Genomic DNA, 19,240 nt, shown 5'->3' with positions numbered 1-19,240 from the left:
ATCCGTCCTCTGTGAGACCTGGCTCTCCTCATTTTTAAAATAGCTTTTGATCAGGGGCAAATAAAAAGTTGATTAAAGCACAATGTATTTCTGCAGGTAGGAGAGGAGGATTTAGAGTTTTGGCATCGCCTTCCCTCTAGGACAGAGCCAATCCATCATTTTGAAGTACGGACCAGATTCACAGGCAATAGAAGACTCTGTCCACTGACTTTCCTTAGTGAAAGGAACGACAGACACGTTGGTAATAGAGAGGAACCACGCCAGGATTGCTCCTTGGCATTACAATAAAAATAGAATCCAGTACGTAGCAAGCAAGTAATTAGTTCCAGCAAATTAATTAAAGCAGGAACATCACAAAAGTGAACTTGTTTGCATCTTAGTTACAATCATTGAACTGGCGGCTTTGTCCTCCGTGAGGAGCGTGGATGGTCTGTGCCGCTCCACAAAGCTGAGATGCGCACACATGATGCAAAGATCCAAGTTACGCATATACCTGCTTGAGAACCAAGTACACAGGTAGACCCTGCAGTCTGCTCTGATAGAATTCTCAAAAACTGAAAAAACCCCTCCTCTTATTGTTGGAAACTACTGCAATTTTTCAGCCACATTTTCATGGAAAATCAGTGAATTTACCCTGGGAGAGTTTTATTGTAAATCTTCAATGTCAGGTATATACATTGAAGTCTCAAGCACACAATAAATATTAGTCCATTTGCTGAAAATGGTAGTAAGACTAACAGAGATCACACGAGGCTTTAGCAGAGGGAGCTGCTATGCGAGTTTAAGACTTGAGCCTTTAGGGAAACAGTTCAGAGAGCAGTAAGGAGGATTCGTTTTTAAGTATTTGTATTTACGAAAAATGTCACTAACCTGTTCTGTAGAGACTGGAGGAACTGTCAGAAATATTAAGCCAGATCTTGGGAAACCAGGCAAAAATTAGGTAAGACAAGAATTCATGTCAGTTCTCCCCTACTTGCTGCCGATTATTTCTGATTCCTGAAATGATGTCTGAATCCCCTCCTCGTAAAACCAAAAATTCAGTTAGTCCTGTGTTAGAGTCAGATAAGTGTTGAGTTGCAATCAAAGGTTTTTTCTATTGATTAAGGAAAAGCAAATCTAAAGATCAGTTTCAGGATTGCGTAGAGAGGTTCTTTTCCTGAAAAACTAGACCTTTCTTTCCCCCTCTTAAAAAAAAAAAAATAGATTCAGATGGAAATGTCAGGTAGGAGCTGAAACCTTGGTCCTTTCTGATCAGAATCACTTTGCACTGAAAAACACAAAAGAAAACCCCCCTTCCACCTTTGTGCCCAAAAAAAAAAGGCAACTGTATAATGTTACAGAATTAGCATCCACCAGCATGGGATTAAAACTCCAAACAAAGCTGCTGCCTCTAACGTTTAAATGAAGTTGGTTTTCTACTAAAGTCTCCCCCCCACCCCAGTTGCCACAGATAGGCTCTACTCTGTTTTTCTACCCCTCTCCCCACCCCCCACCCCCTGCAGGTATGTGTGAAGTATTTAAAGGAACTTTCTCAAACTTTTCTAGGTTTTTATTCCTTCCCTTTTCTCCCTGATGTGCCGCTGCACAGCTTGATGGGCCAGGGCGCTTTCCTCACAAAACCAAAGGAGGTAAGCCGTGCAAACCATCCCTTTTCACCAGGGCAAAACCACACCATGTCCTGAAAACCTCCCCTGAGGCCTGCTGAGGGTCCTCGGAGGAAGAGAGGGGAGGGACCGATCCCTCCTGACAAAAACGTGCAGTAAAGCAAATAATTTAAAAGGCATTGTGAACAAAGTAAAAACACACTACATTTGATGCAGAATGGGAAAAGTTGCCTGAGGCATAAAGTCGGTCAAAATATTTCAAAATTCCTCCCAATTTCTCTCTGACCAGACATTTAAATGCCCCACTGTACAGAAAAACATAATTCCAGTTGAGCAAGTTGTCCTAAAATGAATGGGAGCTCTTGGGGAATGTTTTTAGTCTACTTTATTCAGTATTTTCCCCCAAAGCTGGGACATAATTTAGTACATTTTGCACGTTAAACCAACTCTCTCACCACTATTATGAGTCTTCCACATCGATTTACTTACAGGCGTCAAAGGAATATTTGCGTCTGAGAGGCACACGTCTATATAACAGAAAATCTAACTCTTGGGGGTGTCGATTTAAAATAAGATTAAACGAAGGGGCGCCTGGGTGGCGCAGTCGGTTAAGCGTCCGACTTCAGCCAGGTCACGATCTCGCGGTCCGTGAGTTCGAGCCCCGCGTCGGGCTCTGGGCTGATGGCTCAGAGCCTGGAGCCTGTTTCCGATTCTGTGTCTCCCTCTCTCTCTGCCCCTCCCCCGTTCATGCTCTGTCTCTCTCTGTCCCAAAAATAAATAAACGTTGAAAAAAAAATTTAAAAAAAAAAAAAAAAAAAAGAGCTAACATTTCTCCCAGCACAGGAAGACAGTAGAGAGGATTCCCTCCCCTTCAGAAGCTGTTCCCATCTCCTGACTGCTAGGCCTATAATCAAGGTCAAGTGGCAGCTCACCGGGCCTCATGAAGGAGGAAAGGGACCACCCCCAAAGGAGCTGCAGGGCATCCTGGCATATCCTGGCATGGGATTGGATTGCGAGAGCGCTCAGTCAAGGAGACTGGGCCACAACACGGAATAAGAGAAGGTTCATGCACTTGGGGGCACTCTCTAAGGATACAGGCCTTAACATGCAAGGACCCCAAGGAGTGGTGCAAACTCACTGCTAGGGCAGCTCCTAGAAGCTTGGAAAAGAGTGATAGCCCACACTGAGTGATGCTGAAATGCCTGAATTACTGTGGCAGATGGTAGAAGGGATTAAAGGCTCAGGGAAGTGAACATGCGGGATCAGATATATTACGAGAGTCTGGAAGACCCACTAAATGGCCATGTTCCATGGGAAGGCCCAGAGGACAGACACATCCTCCACCAAAGCCAGCAGGAATCTGCTGGTGAGGAAAGCACCAGCGTCACTAAGAGACTTGTGGTGGTTTCCCTCTGCAGGCCAGAGAGCAGGAGAGGGGGTCATAGAACTTGGTTACCTGATACCAGTGGAGAAGATGGGCCCCTGAAACGATAGAGACCGGGTAGCAGCACTCTGCTGCCTGAAGCCGAGGGAGCCACAATCTTCATAATGACCAAACAGATCAGAGTGGCAGCCAAGGGGGCCTGATCCATAGAGAATTAAGGAGATGATTAACAGAGCATGGCATTACAGGGCCAAGTAGATGAGCAGCTGACAAGGGGGATTGCTTACTATATATAATTTTATAAGGGCAAAATTGGTTGATCGAGAGGCTGAAGGCAGTTGCCCCACCCCCCTCCCCTGCCAAATTCTTGATCACTTGCTCAGTTTGTGGCTCGGAGTCAGTTTTCAAATTTGGATCCTGTAGACTGAAAAAGGTAACCAGGTTCCCAAAGAGGAGGACCCTGAAACACCATGACAAATATCTATGGTAATGATTCTCCCACTCCTTCTCCCAAAGACCTACTTCATTACTTCGATAACATCAAACTGACTGGGCATGATGAGCAAGAGGTGACTAGAAGCCTCCAGGCCTTAGGAAGACACATGTGCTCCAAAAGATGGGAGATAAATCCTTCAAAGATTCAGGGCTAATACCTCAGTAGAATTTTTAGAAATCCAGTAGTCAGGGGCATGCCGGGACCTCCCCTCCAAAGGAAAAGACAAATTCTGCATTTTGCGACATCTCCACAAAGAAATTCTTCCTTCTTTGTTGTTTTCTTTCGGTTCTGGAGGCCACACATTCCATACCTAGGAAAACAGCTCCCCTATTCCAAGTGATATGGAATTCAACCATCTTTGACTTGGGCAAAAGAACAAAGAGCAAAAGAACTTTGGAATAGCTCTAGGCTGAAATGCAAGGAACCTTGACACTTGGGTCATATATTCAGTAGACCCTTTGTTGGAGGTGTCAGTGGTGGAAAAAAGATAAAATGTGGAGTTTGTTGCAAACCCTAGTGGGAGAATCACAACACAGGTCCCTGGAGTTTTAGAGCAAGGTCATACCATCTGCAGTAGAGAATTACCACACCTCCTGAAAACCAGCTCCTGGCATGTTACTGGGCCCTGTGATGGCACATTTGACCAAGATCCAAATGACCATGTGTCCACAACTCCCATCATGACCTGGGAGTCAGAAAGTCAGGTGGACCCAGTAACAATGTATCATAAGTTGGAAACAGTGTATCTAAGACTGGCAATGGCGAGCTGCCTGGCCAGGTAGCTCAGACTCCGAGTCACGTGCTATGGTTGCACCAGCACCCCCTTAACCCAAATTACACATATGGCTACATGTGGGGTGAGGGTGCCTACAATAAGCTGAAAGAAGACAAAAAAGCCTAAGCTTGAGGTGTGGATGATTCAGCTTGGTGTGTGTATGCAAGCCTAAAGCAGATAGTAGCTATTATTGCCTCACTCAGGGGTAGATTTGGAAATACCATCATAAGGGGACATCTTTCCAACATGTGGAACTTTAGGCAATATATTTTGTCATGTACCTTGTGTTAAAGGAAAAGTGTTCTGAAGTTAGAACATGTACAAACTTGTAGGCAGTAGTGAATCACATAGCCAGCTAGACAACGACCTGGAAGAAAAAAAAGCTTGGAAAATCAGCGCCAAGGAGGCCTGGAGTAGAGACATGTGGCTAGACAGATGGGAATGTACACCAAGTATGAAGATCTTCGTATCATATGTTAACATCCACAAAAAAAGCATCCACTACAGAAGAGGGACTAAGCAACCAAGTAGACAAAAAGACTTCGCCAATTGATGTGAGACAGATTTTGTCAGTGTTTTGGGACAATGGGTACATGTATGAAGTGGCCACAACAGCAGGGATGAAAGTAATGAATAGACCCAGTAGCATGAACTCCCCTTTAGCAAGGCTGACCGGGCTTCCATTGCCTGTGAACATTCAATCTGCTACTAACAGAGACTAAAGCTAAGCCCCCAGTGTGTCCCTGCTCCTTGGAGAGACCAACTGGCCACTTGGAGGCAAGATGATTCTGTTGGAGGGGCCAGTGGTTCCTTCTCACAGCAGTAGACCTCTACTGTGGGTACTCAGTCAGTACCGTTAATGACAGGCTTACAGAACGCCTGAGCCAGAGGCCTAGAATCGCATGCAAAATAACATGTGACTAGGGAAGCCACTTCATAAAAAGGAGATGTGGGAGTGGGCCATGACTATAGGATCCACTGGCTGGAGCACAAATGCCATGACACAAAAGATGCTGGCCTGATCAAGCACCTAATGAATTGTTGAAGGAGCAGGGTAAGCACCACCTTGGAGATAATACCGAGAGGAAGGGGTATGGGTGCTACCCTCAAGAATACTGCACAGGCATTGGGTCAGAGACCTGTATATGAGGCAGTAGGAAGTAGTCCCCAGTAGGGGACAGTATGAGGCAGTCCCCCGTAGGAAGAATACATGGATCTGGGAACCAGTGTGTGGAAGCAGAGGTGGCCCCACATGCCATTACTCCCAATGATTACTGAGAGATTTTGGGCTTGCCAGCCCCTCATCTCTGGGTCATGCAGTTTGACATCCTGGTCCCCAAGAGGGTACACTCTCACCAGGGGGAACACAGCGAGAGTCCCACTGAACCATAAACTATGGCTGTGGCGTTGCCTGGGCACTTGGGCTCTGTGTTCAGAGAGCAGAAGGAAAGAAGATGAGCTACCGTCCTGTTAGGAGTCATTGACCCTGATGAGCGGGACGAGGTAGGGCTGCTGTTACATGATGGATTCAAGGGATAATGTGCGTGGAACTCAGGTGACCCGTTTTGGTGGCTCTTGGTGCTCCCTTGCCCAACTGTGACTGCGACGGGCAAGTGTAGCAACCCAGGTCTGAGCAGCATATGGTTACGAGGGTCTCAGACTGTTTGGGAATCAGGGCTTGGGAGAAACCAGTAGATAAACGCTGAGACCACCAGACGTGATAGCTAAGGTGATAAGATGGACGGGGGAAGAGGGAGACAGTGTCTACCAGTTGTGACCCTGAAATCAACTGCCATGACAGGGGCTACAGTTCATTCCCTAACCTCCCTATTCTCAGCGTCCCCCCCAGGAAGAGGGGGCCACTGGAGCCTGAGAGGAGCTGGCCCTCATTATAGAAAACTGGATCTACAAATTGCACGGGATGCTCCGTGGTAGATATGAAGGTGCCCCACTCAGATCCACCTTCACGCAAGGAATACTTTCCTGCTACGAGGAGTGTGGTTAGCTGACATCTTCCAGTTGTTGGCTCCTTCAGTATTCACATCAGGGTTCAAGCTGAGGTTATGTCCTTATTGTGTCCTTATTGTGTTGGCCGGGAAAAGCATTGGTCAAAGGCCCCGGGCGGGACTCCTCTTGGCTCCAGGGCATCTTACTGGGCTGGCAGACTGTTAGGTCTACAGCCTGGTCTGTGGCCCCTCCTGTCCAATCCTCCTTCTCACCCTTTGCTTTCACAGGGGTTATTCCCCAGTAAGCCTTTTGAACTTCTATGAGTGTCTGCTTCCCAGATAACTGAATCTGGGACACTGAGGTCTTGAATACCTTTACGAGCCCTTTACAACTGAATGTTCTGCCTTGTTGTATAATCTGCCATGGAGGTTCCGGATGTATCTGTAGTGCACTTGTTTCTACCACTTAGCCACGGATTTAGTGATGTTCGACCTCCTAGATCCAGTTCAGTAAGGTGATTGCATCTAAGGCCATACTTACGTTCTCCCTGAAAAATGGCGGTTATCCAGAGCAGAATCCTTGAAATGGATGATGTAGAAGAAGCAGTTATGCTCCTGAAGACTTCTCCTAAACAGTAAAGACATTTAGAATGAAGTGATTCTGAAGAGCATTACATCTGGATGTTTCCTTCTCTCACTGCCTCACGATCCTCATTCTTGGACATCTAGATTAACTTTTATAAGGTGGGATACTCATGTGGTCTGTTGGTTTTCATTTTTTTTTCAACGTTTATTTATTTTTGAGACAGAGAGAGACAGAGCATGAACGGGGGAGGGTCAGAGAGAGAGGGAGACACAGAATCTGAAACAGGCTCCAGGCTCTGAGCGGTCAGCACAGAGCCCGACATGGGGCTCGAACTCACGGACCGCGAGATCATGACCTGAGCCGAAGTTGGACGCTTAACCAACTGAGCCACCCAGGCGCCCCTCATTTTTTTTTTAATGAAAAAATTTTTAACTTAATTGAAGTATAGTTAACATACAATATTAAATTAGTTTCAGGTGTACAACACTGTGATTCAACTCATATACATTACAAACGCTCACCATAAGTGCATTACAATATTCTTGATTATATTCCCTAGGCTGTACTTTTAATCTCTGTGACTTATTTATTTTATAATTGAAAGTGGGGGGAGGGGCACCTGGATGGCTCACTTGGTTGAGTGTCTGACTCTTGATCTCGGCTCAGGTCATGAGCTCACAGCTTGTGAGATTGAGCCCCACATCAGGCTCTGTGCGGTCAGCATGTGAGTCTGCTTGGGATTCTCTCTCTCTCTCTTTCTCTCTCTCCCCTCTCTCTGCTCCTCCCCCTGCTCATGCATACTCTCTCTCTCAAAATCAATAAACATTTAAAAAAATAATTGAAAGTATGTACCTCTTAGTCACTTTCACCCATTTCACCCACCCCCCTCCCCTTTGGCAACCAACCACTAGTTTGTTCTCTGTGTTTATGAGTCTCTCTGTTGTTGCTTGTTTGCTTAGATTCCACTTAATATAAGGGAAATCCTATCATATTTGTCTCTTCTCTGCCTTATTTCACTTAGCATAACACCCTCTAAGTCAGGCCATGTTGTCACAAATGGCAAGTGTCCCCTTTTTGGGGTTCAGTAATATTCCACTGTGTACACATACCACATGTTCTTTATTCATTCATCTATCGGTGGGCATTTAGGTTGCTGCCATATCTTGGCTATTGTAAATCACGCTTCAATAAACATAGGGGTACATATATCTTTTCGAATTAGTGTTTTGGTTTTCTTTGGGTAAATAGCCAGAAGTGGAATTAGTGGATCCTATGGTACTTCTATATTTAGTTTTCTGAGGAACTTCCATAATATTTTCCACAGTAGCTGCATCAAGTTACATTCCCACCAACGGTGCACAGGAGGGTTCCCTTTTCTCCACATCCTCATCATCACTTGTTATTTCTTGTCTTATTTCTTAAGTTTTATTTCTTAAATGCAAAAATTTTAAAAACCTGATGTAAAACTTACTTCTAAATTTGTTCATATGTATTAGTATCATGGCAAACTGAAACCATCAGTTCAAATTGTAGCACAAATGATCTGGAACCTATTTTTTTAAAGAATATTAGTTGCTTTAAGTTACATTTCTTTTTTATGAAGGCCTTACTCACTCTAGACACTGAGCTTGAACTAAGCTAATAAATATGGCTTAATTAGGAGAAAAATGGCATTGGCTCTTCGAAAACCACATTGAATGACACTTATTAATGTTTATTAACTAATCAGGAAGACTTTCTAGACCTAAGATCTAATAAAAGATGTTCATCTCTGAAATTTAAATAAGGACTCAAAGATATTTTCTGAAAGCAACTTTAGCATCTGTATCTAGCCAAGGAGCTTGGAACAGCTAATTCTAAGGAGACCAATAGAACCCAAAAAAAGCTCACAACTGGCCTTATTCTAACATCTTTGCCAGCACATTAGCATAAAGCTGGAAAAGGGTAGGGGGTGGACACACTATATTCCCTATTCGCCACATAGTACCAAGTAGTTCCTCTAGAAGAATTTCTCAGATAAGAAGCAGTTCCAATCAAAGCTTCCTGTAGACAATAAGCAAAGGGTTTTAGGGCCATTAATCCATCACTTTTCAAGAGCACTCAGATGAAACAAATATTCATACGTTGTTAAGAATAAATAATACATATACCTTCTCCTGCAGAGGTGAAATCTCACCAAAGATTAAACATTAGATTCCAGAGGAAAGATGGCTCAGAAAATAGGTGAGGCGCACGGCAAATTCAAGTCTGTAATGTGTTGAATTCAAGTGCCTAGCTTTGCACGCCTAATTGGGAAGAACCCTATCTTAGTTGCACAAACCAGTAATCATATATCAAGAACAAGATCAGTAAAGTCTTTGACTTTGCAGGGCTGGGACACACAATAAAACTAAGGGGGAAAGTTATTTTTATGTATCTCTAATGCAGAACAATTTGGCAATATCTACCAAAAGTACAAACACTTTGACCTTTTGATCCAGCAATCCCTCTTCTAAAAATGTATTCTATGGATTTATTTCAAATATGTGAAAGAACATATGCTGATTACTGCAGCAAATTGAAAATAGTAAATAAAAGAGAGATTGGGATGGAGAGACACAGAGACAGAGAGACAGAGAGAGAGAGAGAGAGAGGAAAAATGTCTATCAATAAGGTATGAGTCAAACAAGGATAAAGTGTGTGCATATAAATATTATTAAACTGAAAACAAAGGACAAGGTGATTCCCTATGTACTGCTATAGAGATCCGAGATCTCCAAGATACATTTTAAGTGAAAAAAAGCAAGGTGCATGATAGTGTGTAATATGCTAACTTGCTGCAGAAGAGGGGAACAAAAAGTATCTTCTTTTTTGGCTATTATTTATGTAAACTCTGGAAAGATGCGTAAGAAACTGATAAATGATGAAGTACAGGGGGTTATAGAGTGGGGTTTTTCCAATGGATACCATCTACATTGCTTGATTTTTAAACCATGTGAATGTTTTCTATTTAGAAAATAAATCTAAATGATTTTTGAAAAGACTTTTTTTGTAAACAAATTGAAATTTGAACCAAACAAAAGTTGAACACAACCAAAGCAATTCGTAATGTCCTATTTATATTCTTTAATAGTGGAGTCAGGCTTACATGTACCTTCAAATATATCAGGTATCTCAGAAAACATTTTTTTCTCTTTAATACGTATTTTTTTAAATGTCTGCCTCATTATATTCTCACTTAACACCTTAATTGTATTACTTACAGTGACTAAGAACCATTCAAGGATGGAGAGTCTGTGTAAGAAAGACTTGACAAACTGAAATTGCAGTTTGTAACTTTTTGGTACATCTAGATCTTGCAGACTGTAATAGATGAACTTTCTCCTGTATTTTGCCAGCAATATTTATATTCTTCACAAGGCTCTCACTTAAATTTTAAAGAGGAACAACAGCAGTGACAGCCTCATCCTTTCCTGCAACGAAACCTTTGAAACAGGCTGCATTCAATTATGAAACTTTTTTTCCTCTATAAATATCCATTTTAAGTTCACTTAAACACTGATGACTCTGAAAAAAGTCTGAGATTGAACTGAGTGACCTCTCTCACCTTTGACCGTTTACTGAAAGTTCTGAGGCTCTAGAATGTTCTCAGGTTAAAAGCCAGAATATCGGTTTTCTTGCATCATATTATTTGGTTCATTTGTTCTTGTCAACAGCACCCATCACAAGCGTCCAAGTGGCATTTCAGAGGAGCAGGGAGGACAATAGATACACATCAACTGCAGTCTCATGATTCTGGAAATGGCATGAGGACAAATACCAATTTGGATTTAGAGCCATCAGCCACATCAGTGATTTTGTTATAGAGCAAATCAATTTAGCAAATGGATGTTGAGGAACATACCGTTTTAATGACACATAAAGAACAACAGTGAAGAGGTGTGTGTGTGTGTGTGTGTGTGTGTGTGTGCGCGCGCGTGTGTGTGTCATGGTGGGGAGTGGGGGGAGGGTTATGGAGAACTTTAACAGCAAGTACTACATAACAGCTGTCAAATGCCTGGATTCCACAGCCAAATTCCCCGGGTTTGCATTCTGGCTTTGCTGCCATTAGCCAATGGTGTGACCTTTGGCAAGTTACTCAACCTATCTGTGCCTCAACCTCTTCACTAGTAAGAGAAGATAGAGACAGCAACAGGGCTAAACTCATAGGGATGCCATGAAGACCAAAGGGGCTTAATACGGTAGTGCATCTAGAATGGGTTCTGGTTGATAATCATGGCTCATTCATAGTGTTTAGAAGAAATGTGAGAAACAAACATTCTAAGCCTGGACCCCTGGCAATGATTCATACAACCCGCAACTCTATCCAGGTATGGCTCTCCTTCCTCCTGGGTTAGGAGTTTGTTACTCCCCTCGTAATATCTGTGCCTTCAAATAGAGTGCAAGCAAATTATGCAGGTGTCTAAACCACATTGAAGAAAAGGGTAAGACAAAACATTCAATTAGTGGCAATTCTTGTTTGACCTATTTAAAAAATGGGTTTCCTTTCTTTAGTTGGCTCTGTTAGGACCAATTATTGTTTAGGTCACTGTTTCAGTGACCTAATAAAGAAATAAAAAGTTGTAAAAATGCCACGGACTCAGAATAATGCTAAATTGTATGAGTAAGAAAAACCTCAGTTGTGTTGCTGTCTTTAGTTCAGAGTAAGGTGGGAGGCTAGCACAGGAATCCCCAAAGTGTATTATATTCACACATAGAGGCAAATACATGTATTTGAGCATTTTAATAGATGTTTGTTAAACAAAAAATGCTAAAGATTTCCAGTGTTATTCTCCAATTTTTGAAGGAAAGGAATCAGAAATTCATGGTATTTTAAGGAGATACAATATGGTATGTTCATGGATTAGCTCAGTTCCTAAACCTTGGTTACATTAAAAGGTTAAAAGTAGATGAAATGATATATAGGTTTCAAAAGTTATCTGGATGAATTTGGCCTCTGAACTTCTAAGTTGGAGACCACAGACAACTAACTTCCTTTCCAGAGGAGAGTTGGAAAGAGAAACGTTGACTTCAAAGGTTAACCTTCTTGTTTTACATGCATCTAACTGGGAACTGATGGGAGTCACACTATCTTTCAGTCCAGTGGGTATTGGATGCCTTGAAATATGTCTCCTTTGCCAGTATACTCACAGAAGCTCACAATAAATACTGCCTTAAGAAGCATTTAGCAGAGAAGGTAAAATTATATTCTTTGAAATTTGAATAAGAGGTAGAAATATTTAAACGGATCACGATACTCACATGCTTCTGGGGCACTGAGAGAGAAGCGAATGGACTCTGTCTTCTCAATACAGAAATAATAGCACACTTCTTGGACCTTCATTCTTGATATAAGGTTAACTCATTACAGCTCACCCAGAAATTAGTGGTAAGTGGGTAGGGTTCAAGTGTCCAAAACCCTAATTCTTACAGAAAATTATTTTCTAAAGGCAAAGAGCGTCACTTGAAAAAATGTCGTAAATTTTTAGTGCACCAAAATGAGGTTTTCATTCTTAGAGGATGCCAAATATCTCCAAGGGAGGTCTTTATCCTTAAAAGGATGAAGAGGGAGTGTCAAGAACATGGTAGAAGTATAAACACACTTCCTATGAATCTCTCTTTTGCAGTTTCCATTTACAACTGGCAAAATCCCAATGAAATCTGTTAAAATGGTCAAATTCTTCCCAGCTTCGACCAGTTCCCCAGAGGACTCAACCACAGCAGTGATGTCAATTTTTGACTGTATGAAAATGAACACGTATCTTGACCCCGAACTCCAGAAAAAAAATCAGAACACAAAGAGAAAGTAGACTTGGATTTTTAATTTTTTTAAAGATTATCTCTATATATATGTATTAATAAAAAGTGCAAAGAATAGACCTTCATGTTTAAATTATATTCTAAAATAAAATATATATTTCCATTAGCTGCAGGAGACAACTGGCAAGTGAGGAAGGAGCCTGGGAGAGCCCCGTCCCTCTCCGTCACTACAATGGACATGTTATATTATGGAAGCACCTATGAGAAAGAGAGTGTTCACAACACATCTGGTAACACAGACAGCTTCTGGGTGTACTTGAACGCAGTTTGTGTCTTCAAGCTAACATGAAACGGAGGGAAAAATCAAATTCATAAACAGCAGTGGCATCGCTGAGAACAATCTATTATTTTGTACTCCTGTTTTATGTGCCCTAGAGCCTAGCACTTTGCAGAGGGCAAGTCACACACACACACACACACACACACACACACACACACACACACACTCACACACACACGTGCACTGGTAAAAGCTATCACCAGCGAGCCCTGAGTGGGGGTCAGATCCCTGTGCAACAAAGGTCCTCTGGCTGGCGCACTGCTTACTCAGCAACACAGCTGAAACATCTGGTGACGTTTCATTTTGTTAAGCGAACAAAATTTTAAAACATAGCATCATGACACTCGGCTCTGTTACACGTAGCTCATGTTTCGGGCTTATTTCCACCAAAAGCTCTTAAAAGAAACAAGGTGTGGGATTTCCGTTGCTTTCTTATGTGTTTACAGATACGGTGGCAGAAACAATAGAAAATGTAATAATAATGAAAGACACTGGTCTCAGCTTTTTTTTCTCCTTTAAAGCAGTCTGGGATATTTCAACAATTCAATTAAAAAGAAAACTGATCTCTGTTGTGGCCTCAGCAGCTACTTGTGAGCATGGAGGACCCCTCGGTTTTGATCTGGCTTTTTCTTCTATCATTCCTTTCCCTTTTCGTAACTGAAAAGAATTTCTAGTTGAGGACAGGTATGTCCTATACACTGCGCCGGCAGCGAAATATCTGTAACACTGGCTCTGACAGCATTTTGCCTCATAAATGCCAATAATATGCTCTCGCTGCATGTGGATGGAGGAAGTCAATATTAAAATACATAAGCTGCAGCAATCAATTATGCATAACATTTAGGCTCAAAGGTCCACGGTCTCTTGTCTCCTTTCCGGCCTGCTACAAAAATAATTTTGGTTACAAGTGTCTACACAGCACCGATTTTATTTCAAAAGCAGCATCTTTACTCAGCCACCCAAATAAATCTACAGGTACACATGCTCAAATAGCTTCTTTTACTTCTGTTCTGTAGCTCTAAAAGACCAGTAATTGTGATAGATTTCATCTCAATCAAAAAGTATTCAGCAATTATTAAAACCATCAATTACAATGCCCTAAAAATACCCACATCCACTGCATTAGATGAGAAGTTCCCCTGACATGCAACTGTATAATAGGGGAATTATGCCTGCAGTTGATGGACGCTGTGTTCTGTCGTAACAGAAGGAACAGGTCTCTAATAGTAAAAAAGCATTTCATAAAACTTTGTCATATATAAAATAGCTCATTAGTTGTGACCATTCCACTTATGATTAAAGCATAACAGAAGTGTTTGCTCTGCCTTCTGCTGCGGGACAGTCAGGGGTCATATAACCTCAAAAAATAAGAGTGCATCTGTCTCCCAGGCTGACGAAAGCAATGGGCTCCATTACACGATTTCTCTTTCAAACTCGTCGGCACTCATGCACACATACACAAAGCACCCACAGTTTTTGTCTTCATGACACTGTTGCCACGCTTTTTTCCCCACTTCCAAAAATCTGTCAGGAAAATGTGACTGCAAAATAATTATTCTTGTTTATACCCAGCCCCGATCTCCATTGCTCATTCTTCTGATTTTGAAAGATAGAGTCTTGCAGCAGGAGGATGGGCTTCATTCATCTTTCTCAAACCCTTTGGTTTCCACCTTTAATGTTACAGTGAACGTAGATTTGACTCAGTAGGCCTGGGTCAGAGGCTTTACAGACACTGAACCTGAAGTGCATTAAGAGAATAAACATCTGCTGTTATGGCATAGGAAAAAAATTTAAACTAGCAATAAGAATCACAACTCTGCAGATGTGAAGGATTTTATAAGAGTCACCTAAAAATTTCTTACGAAATTAAAGAATTTGTAGGAGCGGTGGAATCCTGTAACGAAGGTCAAAAAGTCAAATGCAATCAGATAATGATTACATTCTTCGAAAAAGAACATACCTTCTTTTTTATGTGCACATCTCCTGCCCTTAGTTATGCTAAGCCTTCCTCAAGTCTCCCAAGTGTAAACATGGTGGACCAAGAAAGACATACATTAAAGAAAGGGAGTACACTGATTAACAGGACTACAAGAACAAACACAAAGATTTCAGAGCAGGTGAGGAACCAGCTTTTAAAGAAAAGTGCTTTAAATATGCTTCTGCAAAAAATATGACTTGGAGGCAATTCTGGAGTTTTGACACTTAGACTTTACTCATAGATTAGGCAGAGTTGTTCTTCAGCAGGGGCGGCTAAGTGGAAACGTAAAACAAAAAGAACTGTTCAGTTACGACATCACAAAATCCCAGGGAAGAACTGGGAATCAAAACTCCCTTTGATTAAAATTTCCCACTTTTGACGCAAAGTGCAAGAGCAAGGACTTCAAATGACGACACAGGCAGGAAAGCCACGACACTCTCTTTCTCCTGTACGACCTGACTTTTCTCCTACGATGCTCCCTCACACACGCCACAGACCGTCTGTTAGCTAATTCTCAACTCTCCTGGCACGGACATCCATTACTTTTTTGGGTCCTTCCTAAAGTCAGGCCTCTGGTCCCAGTAGTTTAAGGTCAGGAAAAAGATAGCTAGATAGGAGGAAATACATTCGAACTCGGGAATGCGACATATTTCATACTATGGACGTGAGGGTTGATACAGTGTGTGCGAACAGCCACGTGGACACTGTTACGTACAGAGACCAGGCTGCTCTGCCTGTGCTGCCGAACAGGAAGTTTTCCTGGAGTTTTAACTCTCCGTCTGCTCCTCTTCCAGATCCTAACAGAGTTATAGGTGCTAACTGAGTACCTGAGATCAGGATCTGGTTGAAAAATGCTTAAAACACGAAATTGTTTCAAAAGGGAGAAATGAAGAAAAAGCCCCGCCCACACTGAGAAATGAGAAGTTACTTATAGACAGAATGAAGCTACTAGGTAAACAGGGGCTGACGCCAGTCAAAGTGAAAAACTGAACCACAACAGGAAAGGAGGGAGAACGAGGGAACGCGGAAGAACGGGGGGAGAGAAATGCTGGCCCTTCCTGGAAAGATCCCTGCTCCGGATTTAAATAGTCAAGTTACCCTCCTGCGGGGGACACACTGTTCGTGCTCTTTCCACAAGTATCCCGAAGCGGTCAGGACGACCACGCGGCAGGCACGTCCCAGTGAACACGGTACGGACACGGCGGCTTCCTGGTCATCTTTCGTGAGGGAGGGAGGGCGGGTGGACTGGAGATGTGGCCAATTCTGCTGGCTGAGCTGAAGAAATCTGTGGTAGAAAATACCAAAAACAGTCCCCTACCCGTCCTAGGGGGAAAAATATACAAAACCCCCCTGAAACTGAAACAAAACAAAACGAAACGAAAACAACCTTCTCCCTCCTAAAGAAAACCATTGGGAACAAATGCCCTGCAAGAAGTCCTTATGTATGTGTTTTTACAAGGCTGGTAGAGGTTATTTTGTTTTGGATTCCACATAAATTTTATCTCCATCCCTAATGCCAAAAGAATGCAATGCGCGAGAGCTGTACTTCATTTCCTCTGGGCCAAAGGGTGCTTCGTGGTCAAAATAGTAGAGAAGCATGTTGCTCGTGGGTAACTGCACTAGAGTTTTTAACTGTTTCTTTAGTTCTGCAACTGTTTGGTCCAGACGAATGCTCATTTCTTCCACCTGATCGTTGAAGTGGACTTCTACTTTCGCGCTGCTCTGGGGTCTTAGGTCCACTTCTGCCAAAGGCTCCAACTTCCCGTATTTTGTAATCAGTTCATGATACCTAGAAGGATAAAAAGACAGTGTCAGCTTAAGCCACTAGCATATGGACCACGGACTTTTTCAGAACTACAGGTAAACTGTACTGCCACCACCCTATTCTAACATGATCTCCATGGAGCTACCTGACAAGTTATTTGTGTCATCTGTGATCTGATACGGTTGCCCTCTTGAGGCTACAGTAAAACCACATTGTTGTGGATACAAGAGTCTGTCCTAAAGATGGTCAGCATGCCTGCTGTTAATCATTATTTACGGATAGACTTAGAGAGGAAAGGAGAACCGAGAAAAGTAGACACTCCCGGAATTTCAGAGCGACGTCTAACCACTCTGTCAAACTTGCTTACTTGGACGCATCATCAAAAAGGGCAGACATCTAAGCACATGTTCCTTGGTAACAGATGGGAAGGTGGAAGCAGGCTGGCTTCTCGCCACCAGAGAAGATGACTTACAAACAACAACAACAACAACAGTCTAGTTGTAGGTGAGCTATTAATCTAGCTTTTTCAGTGATGCCTTGTTTGAATGTTCCAGCCTGGTCTCGTTGGCTGCAGTACAAGGAACTTGTGGAAGACTCCAGAATACATTCTCGTGAAAAAGTGGCAAATGGCAAATGAGGAATAGAAGTTCCTTGATCAAGGTGGGAAGAAATGGCAAAAGATGCTACGAGGAAGGTGAGTTACAGAGCGTGAGAGCAGGGCCCAGAAAGTCAAGTTTCCTATGTGGAAGATCCTGTCTCTACTGCCAGCCTTAGAGGATCTGGGTCTGATTTTACCGAGGAAGCTGAGCAGTTCCTACAAATCAGAGAAGGAAAAAATGATGAAAAAACCTGATATCGGCTTTATTATAACCGAGACACTGACGTTAATTCGCGATCAGAGTACAATGGTCACGTAAGATGATTCCCCCACCTCCCCGTTCCTCCTTCTGGCTTTAACTCAGTTACATCAATGTTATAGGTTGGTAGGAACATTAAAGACAGAGGCAGACGCCTGTGATTAGGGATGGAGGTAATCATTTTCATCAAAGGGAGTAACAGGTTATGGTAAAATAGTACTTGCTTTGCAGTCAGCAGATCTAACTTCAGAGTCCTGACTCCATCTTATAATTAGCTATGTGACTTATCGACTCAATCCCTTTGGATCTCAGTTTCCGTATTAGTAAAGCTGGGATAAAAAGTCTGCCCTTCCTACCTTATAAAACAGTCAAGAGAATTATATAAAATAATAGATGAGCGAGTACTTTGTGAATTCTAAGTTTATATACAAATAAAAAATGTCAGCATTACATTCCTATTCTGGAATTTACAGTGTCAAACCGTACACACCCTTTAGAAAATAAATACTTGAAATCTAGGTAGAACTTCTTGGAAAAGATGGTGGTATGATGACACAGTTTACAGAATCTTCTCTCCTAGAACTTGTGTCAAAAACGGTATTTTTTTTTAAAGGGTAAGAATATCGCCAGCAACAACTAACAAAAGAAGAGAGGGAGTAACCTTACCGGAATAGCCTTTTAGGAAGGAACCACAGCCGTGGACTATGTGGTTCTGCTAGCAAAGATTCTAACCCAACCCTCAGAGTCCATTACGGAGAAAGAAAGTAAAGAGGAAAATCCTGAGCTAACACTTCCCAATTTACAGAAAATTGGGCTGAAGGGATGAGGAGCCAGCCAGGAGAAAGACTGAGGAAACACCGTGGGGACCAGAAGCCTCCACACCCCACTGCCAGGATGTCAAGATCTTAGCAAAGGAAAACAGGACAGAACAGAACAAAACAAGCTCAAACAAACAAAAAGCGAAACTACCAGGACCTGAAATTTTCCCAGGCTCCAAACTGAAAAAGTGAAATGATTCAAACTCCAAGGTTATCTTTCCCGACCCCCATCTCTTCATATATGACTTCAAACAAGTGAAACAAGGCTATGATAATTGAGCAAAATCTCAGAAAAGATAGCAGAACCCAAGAGGCCAAATAAAAGCTAAACCCAACTCCAGAGATGTTTTCCCTTCAGACTACAGAAAAGTAGAATCGTAATACCTCACTCTCACTCTCAAACTCTGCCTAGGAGGGACAGAACAATGGTGAAGGGGTCAAGGAGAGTTTACTTATACTATGTTTCAGTAAAGAGATGGTCTGGAGAGAGGTGCCCACTTTTAAGCCTAAGTGAAAAGACACAAAATGGCAACTAAACGCATCCCATAGCAAAAGGTAGAAAAGAAAGAAACACGAAGTAAAAGGCAGAGGCAGAACTCAATCCGAAAGAAAACATAACCAAAGGAAAGTGGCCTAGAACTTAATAAATGCATGAATATGATAAAACACGAGCTCAAAGACAAATGATGGACAGCAGAATGAGCTGAAAAGAAAAATTGCAGAGCCAATGACACAAATGGAGGAGCAAAACGACGCCAAAGCTCACCAAATAAATGTATTAGAAAGCACGACCCAGGGATATTATACCTTGCCAAGTTTTGTTCAGAAATACACTTAAAAGGCAATTATTCTGGGGGCGCCTGGGTGGCTCGGTCAGTTAAGCATCTGACTCTTGATTTCGGTTCAGGTCATG

At 42.4% G+C, this 19,240-nt stretch overlaps 1 protein-coding gene across 3 annotated transcripts in view; it reads right to left on the bottom strand.

Annotated features, from left to right (window-relative positions):
• Positions 1 to 15,097: 15,097 nt before the first annotated feature.
• Positions 15,098 to 19,240, bottom strand: part of TBCEL (tubulin folding cofactor E like) — a 74,569-nt gene continuing 70,426 nt past the window's right edge. For all 3 annotated transcript variants that reach the window (XM_047071664.1, XM_047071665.1, XM_047071663.1), the window contains one exon: positions 15,098 to 16,676. In XM_047071664.1, the coding sequence (XP_046927620.1) occupies positions 16,358 to 16,676 (319 nt within the window). In that variant the 3' untranslated portion in view covers positions 15,098 to 16,357. The remainder of the gene's footprint in view (positions 16,677 to 19,240) is intronic.

Source organism: Lynx rufus, unplaced genomic scaffold, assembly GCF_022079265.1.
Source record: "Lynx rufus isolate CCGP_SWC_20201006 ecotype Redwood Valley unplaced genomic scaffold, mLynRuf1.p SCAF_9, whole genome shotgun sequence".
Taxonomy (NCBI): Eukaryota; Metazoa; Chordata; class Mammalia; order Carnivora; family Felidae; genus Lynx; species Lynx rufus.
The sequence above is the reverse complement of the archived record's forward strand: the minus strand, read 5'-3'. Positions and strand labels throughout refer to the sequence as shown.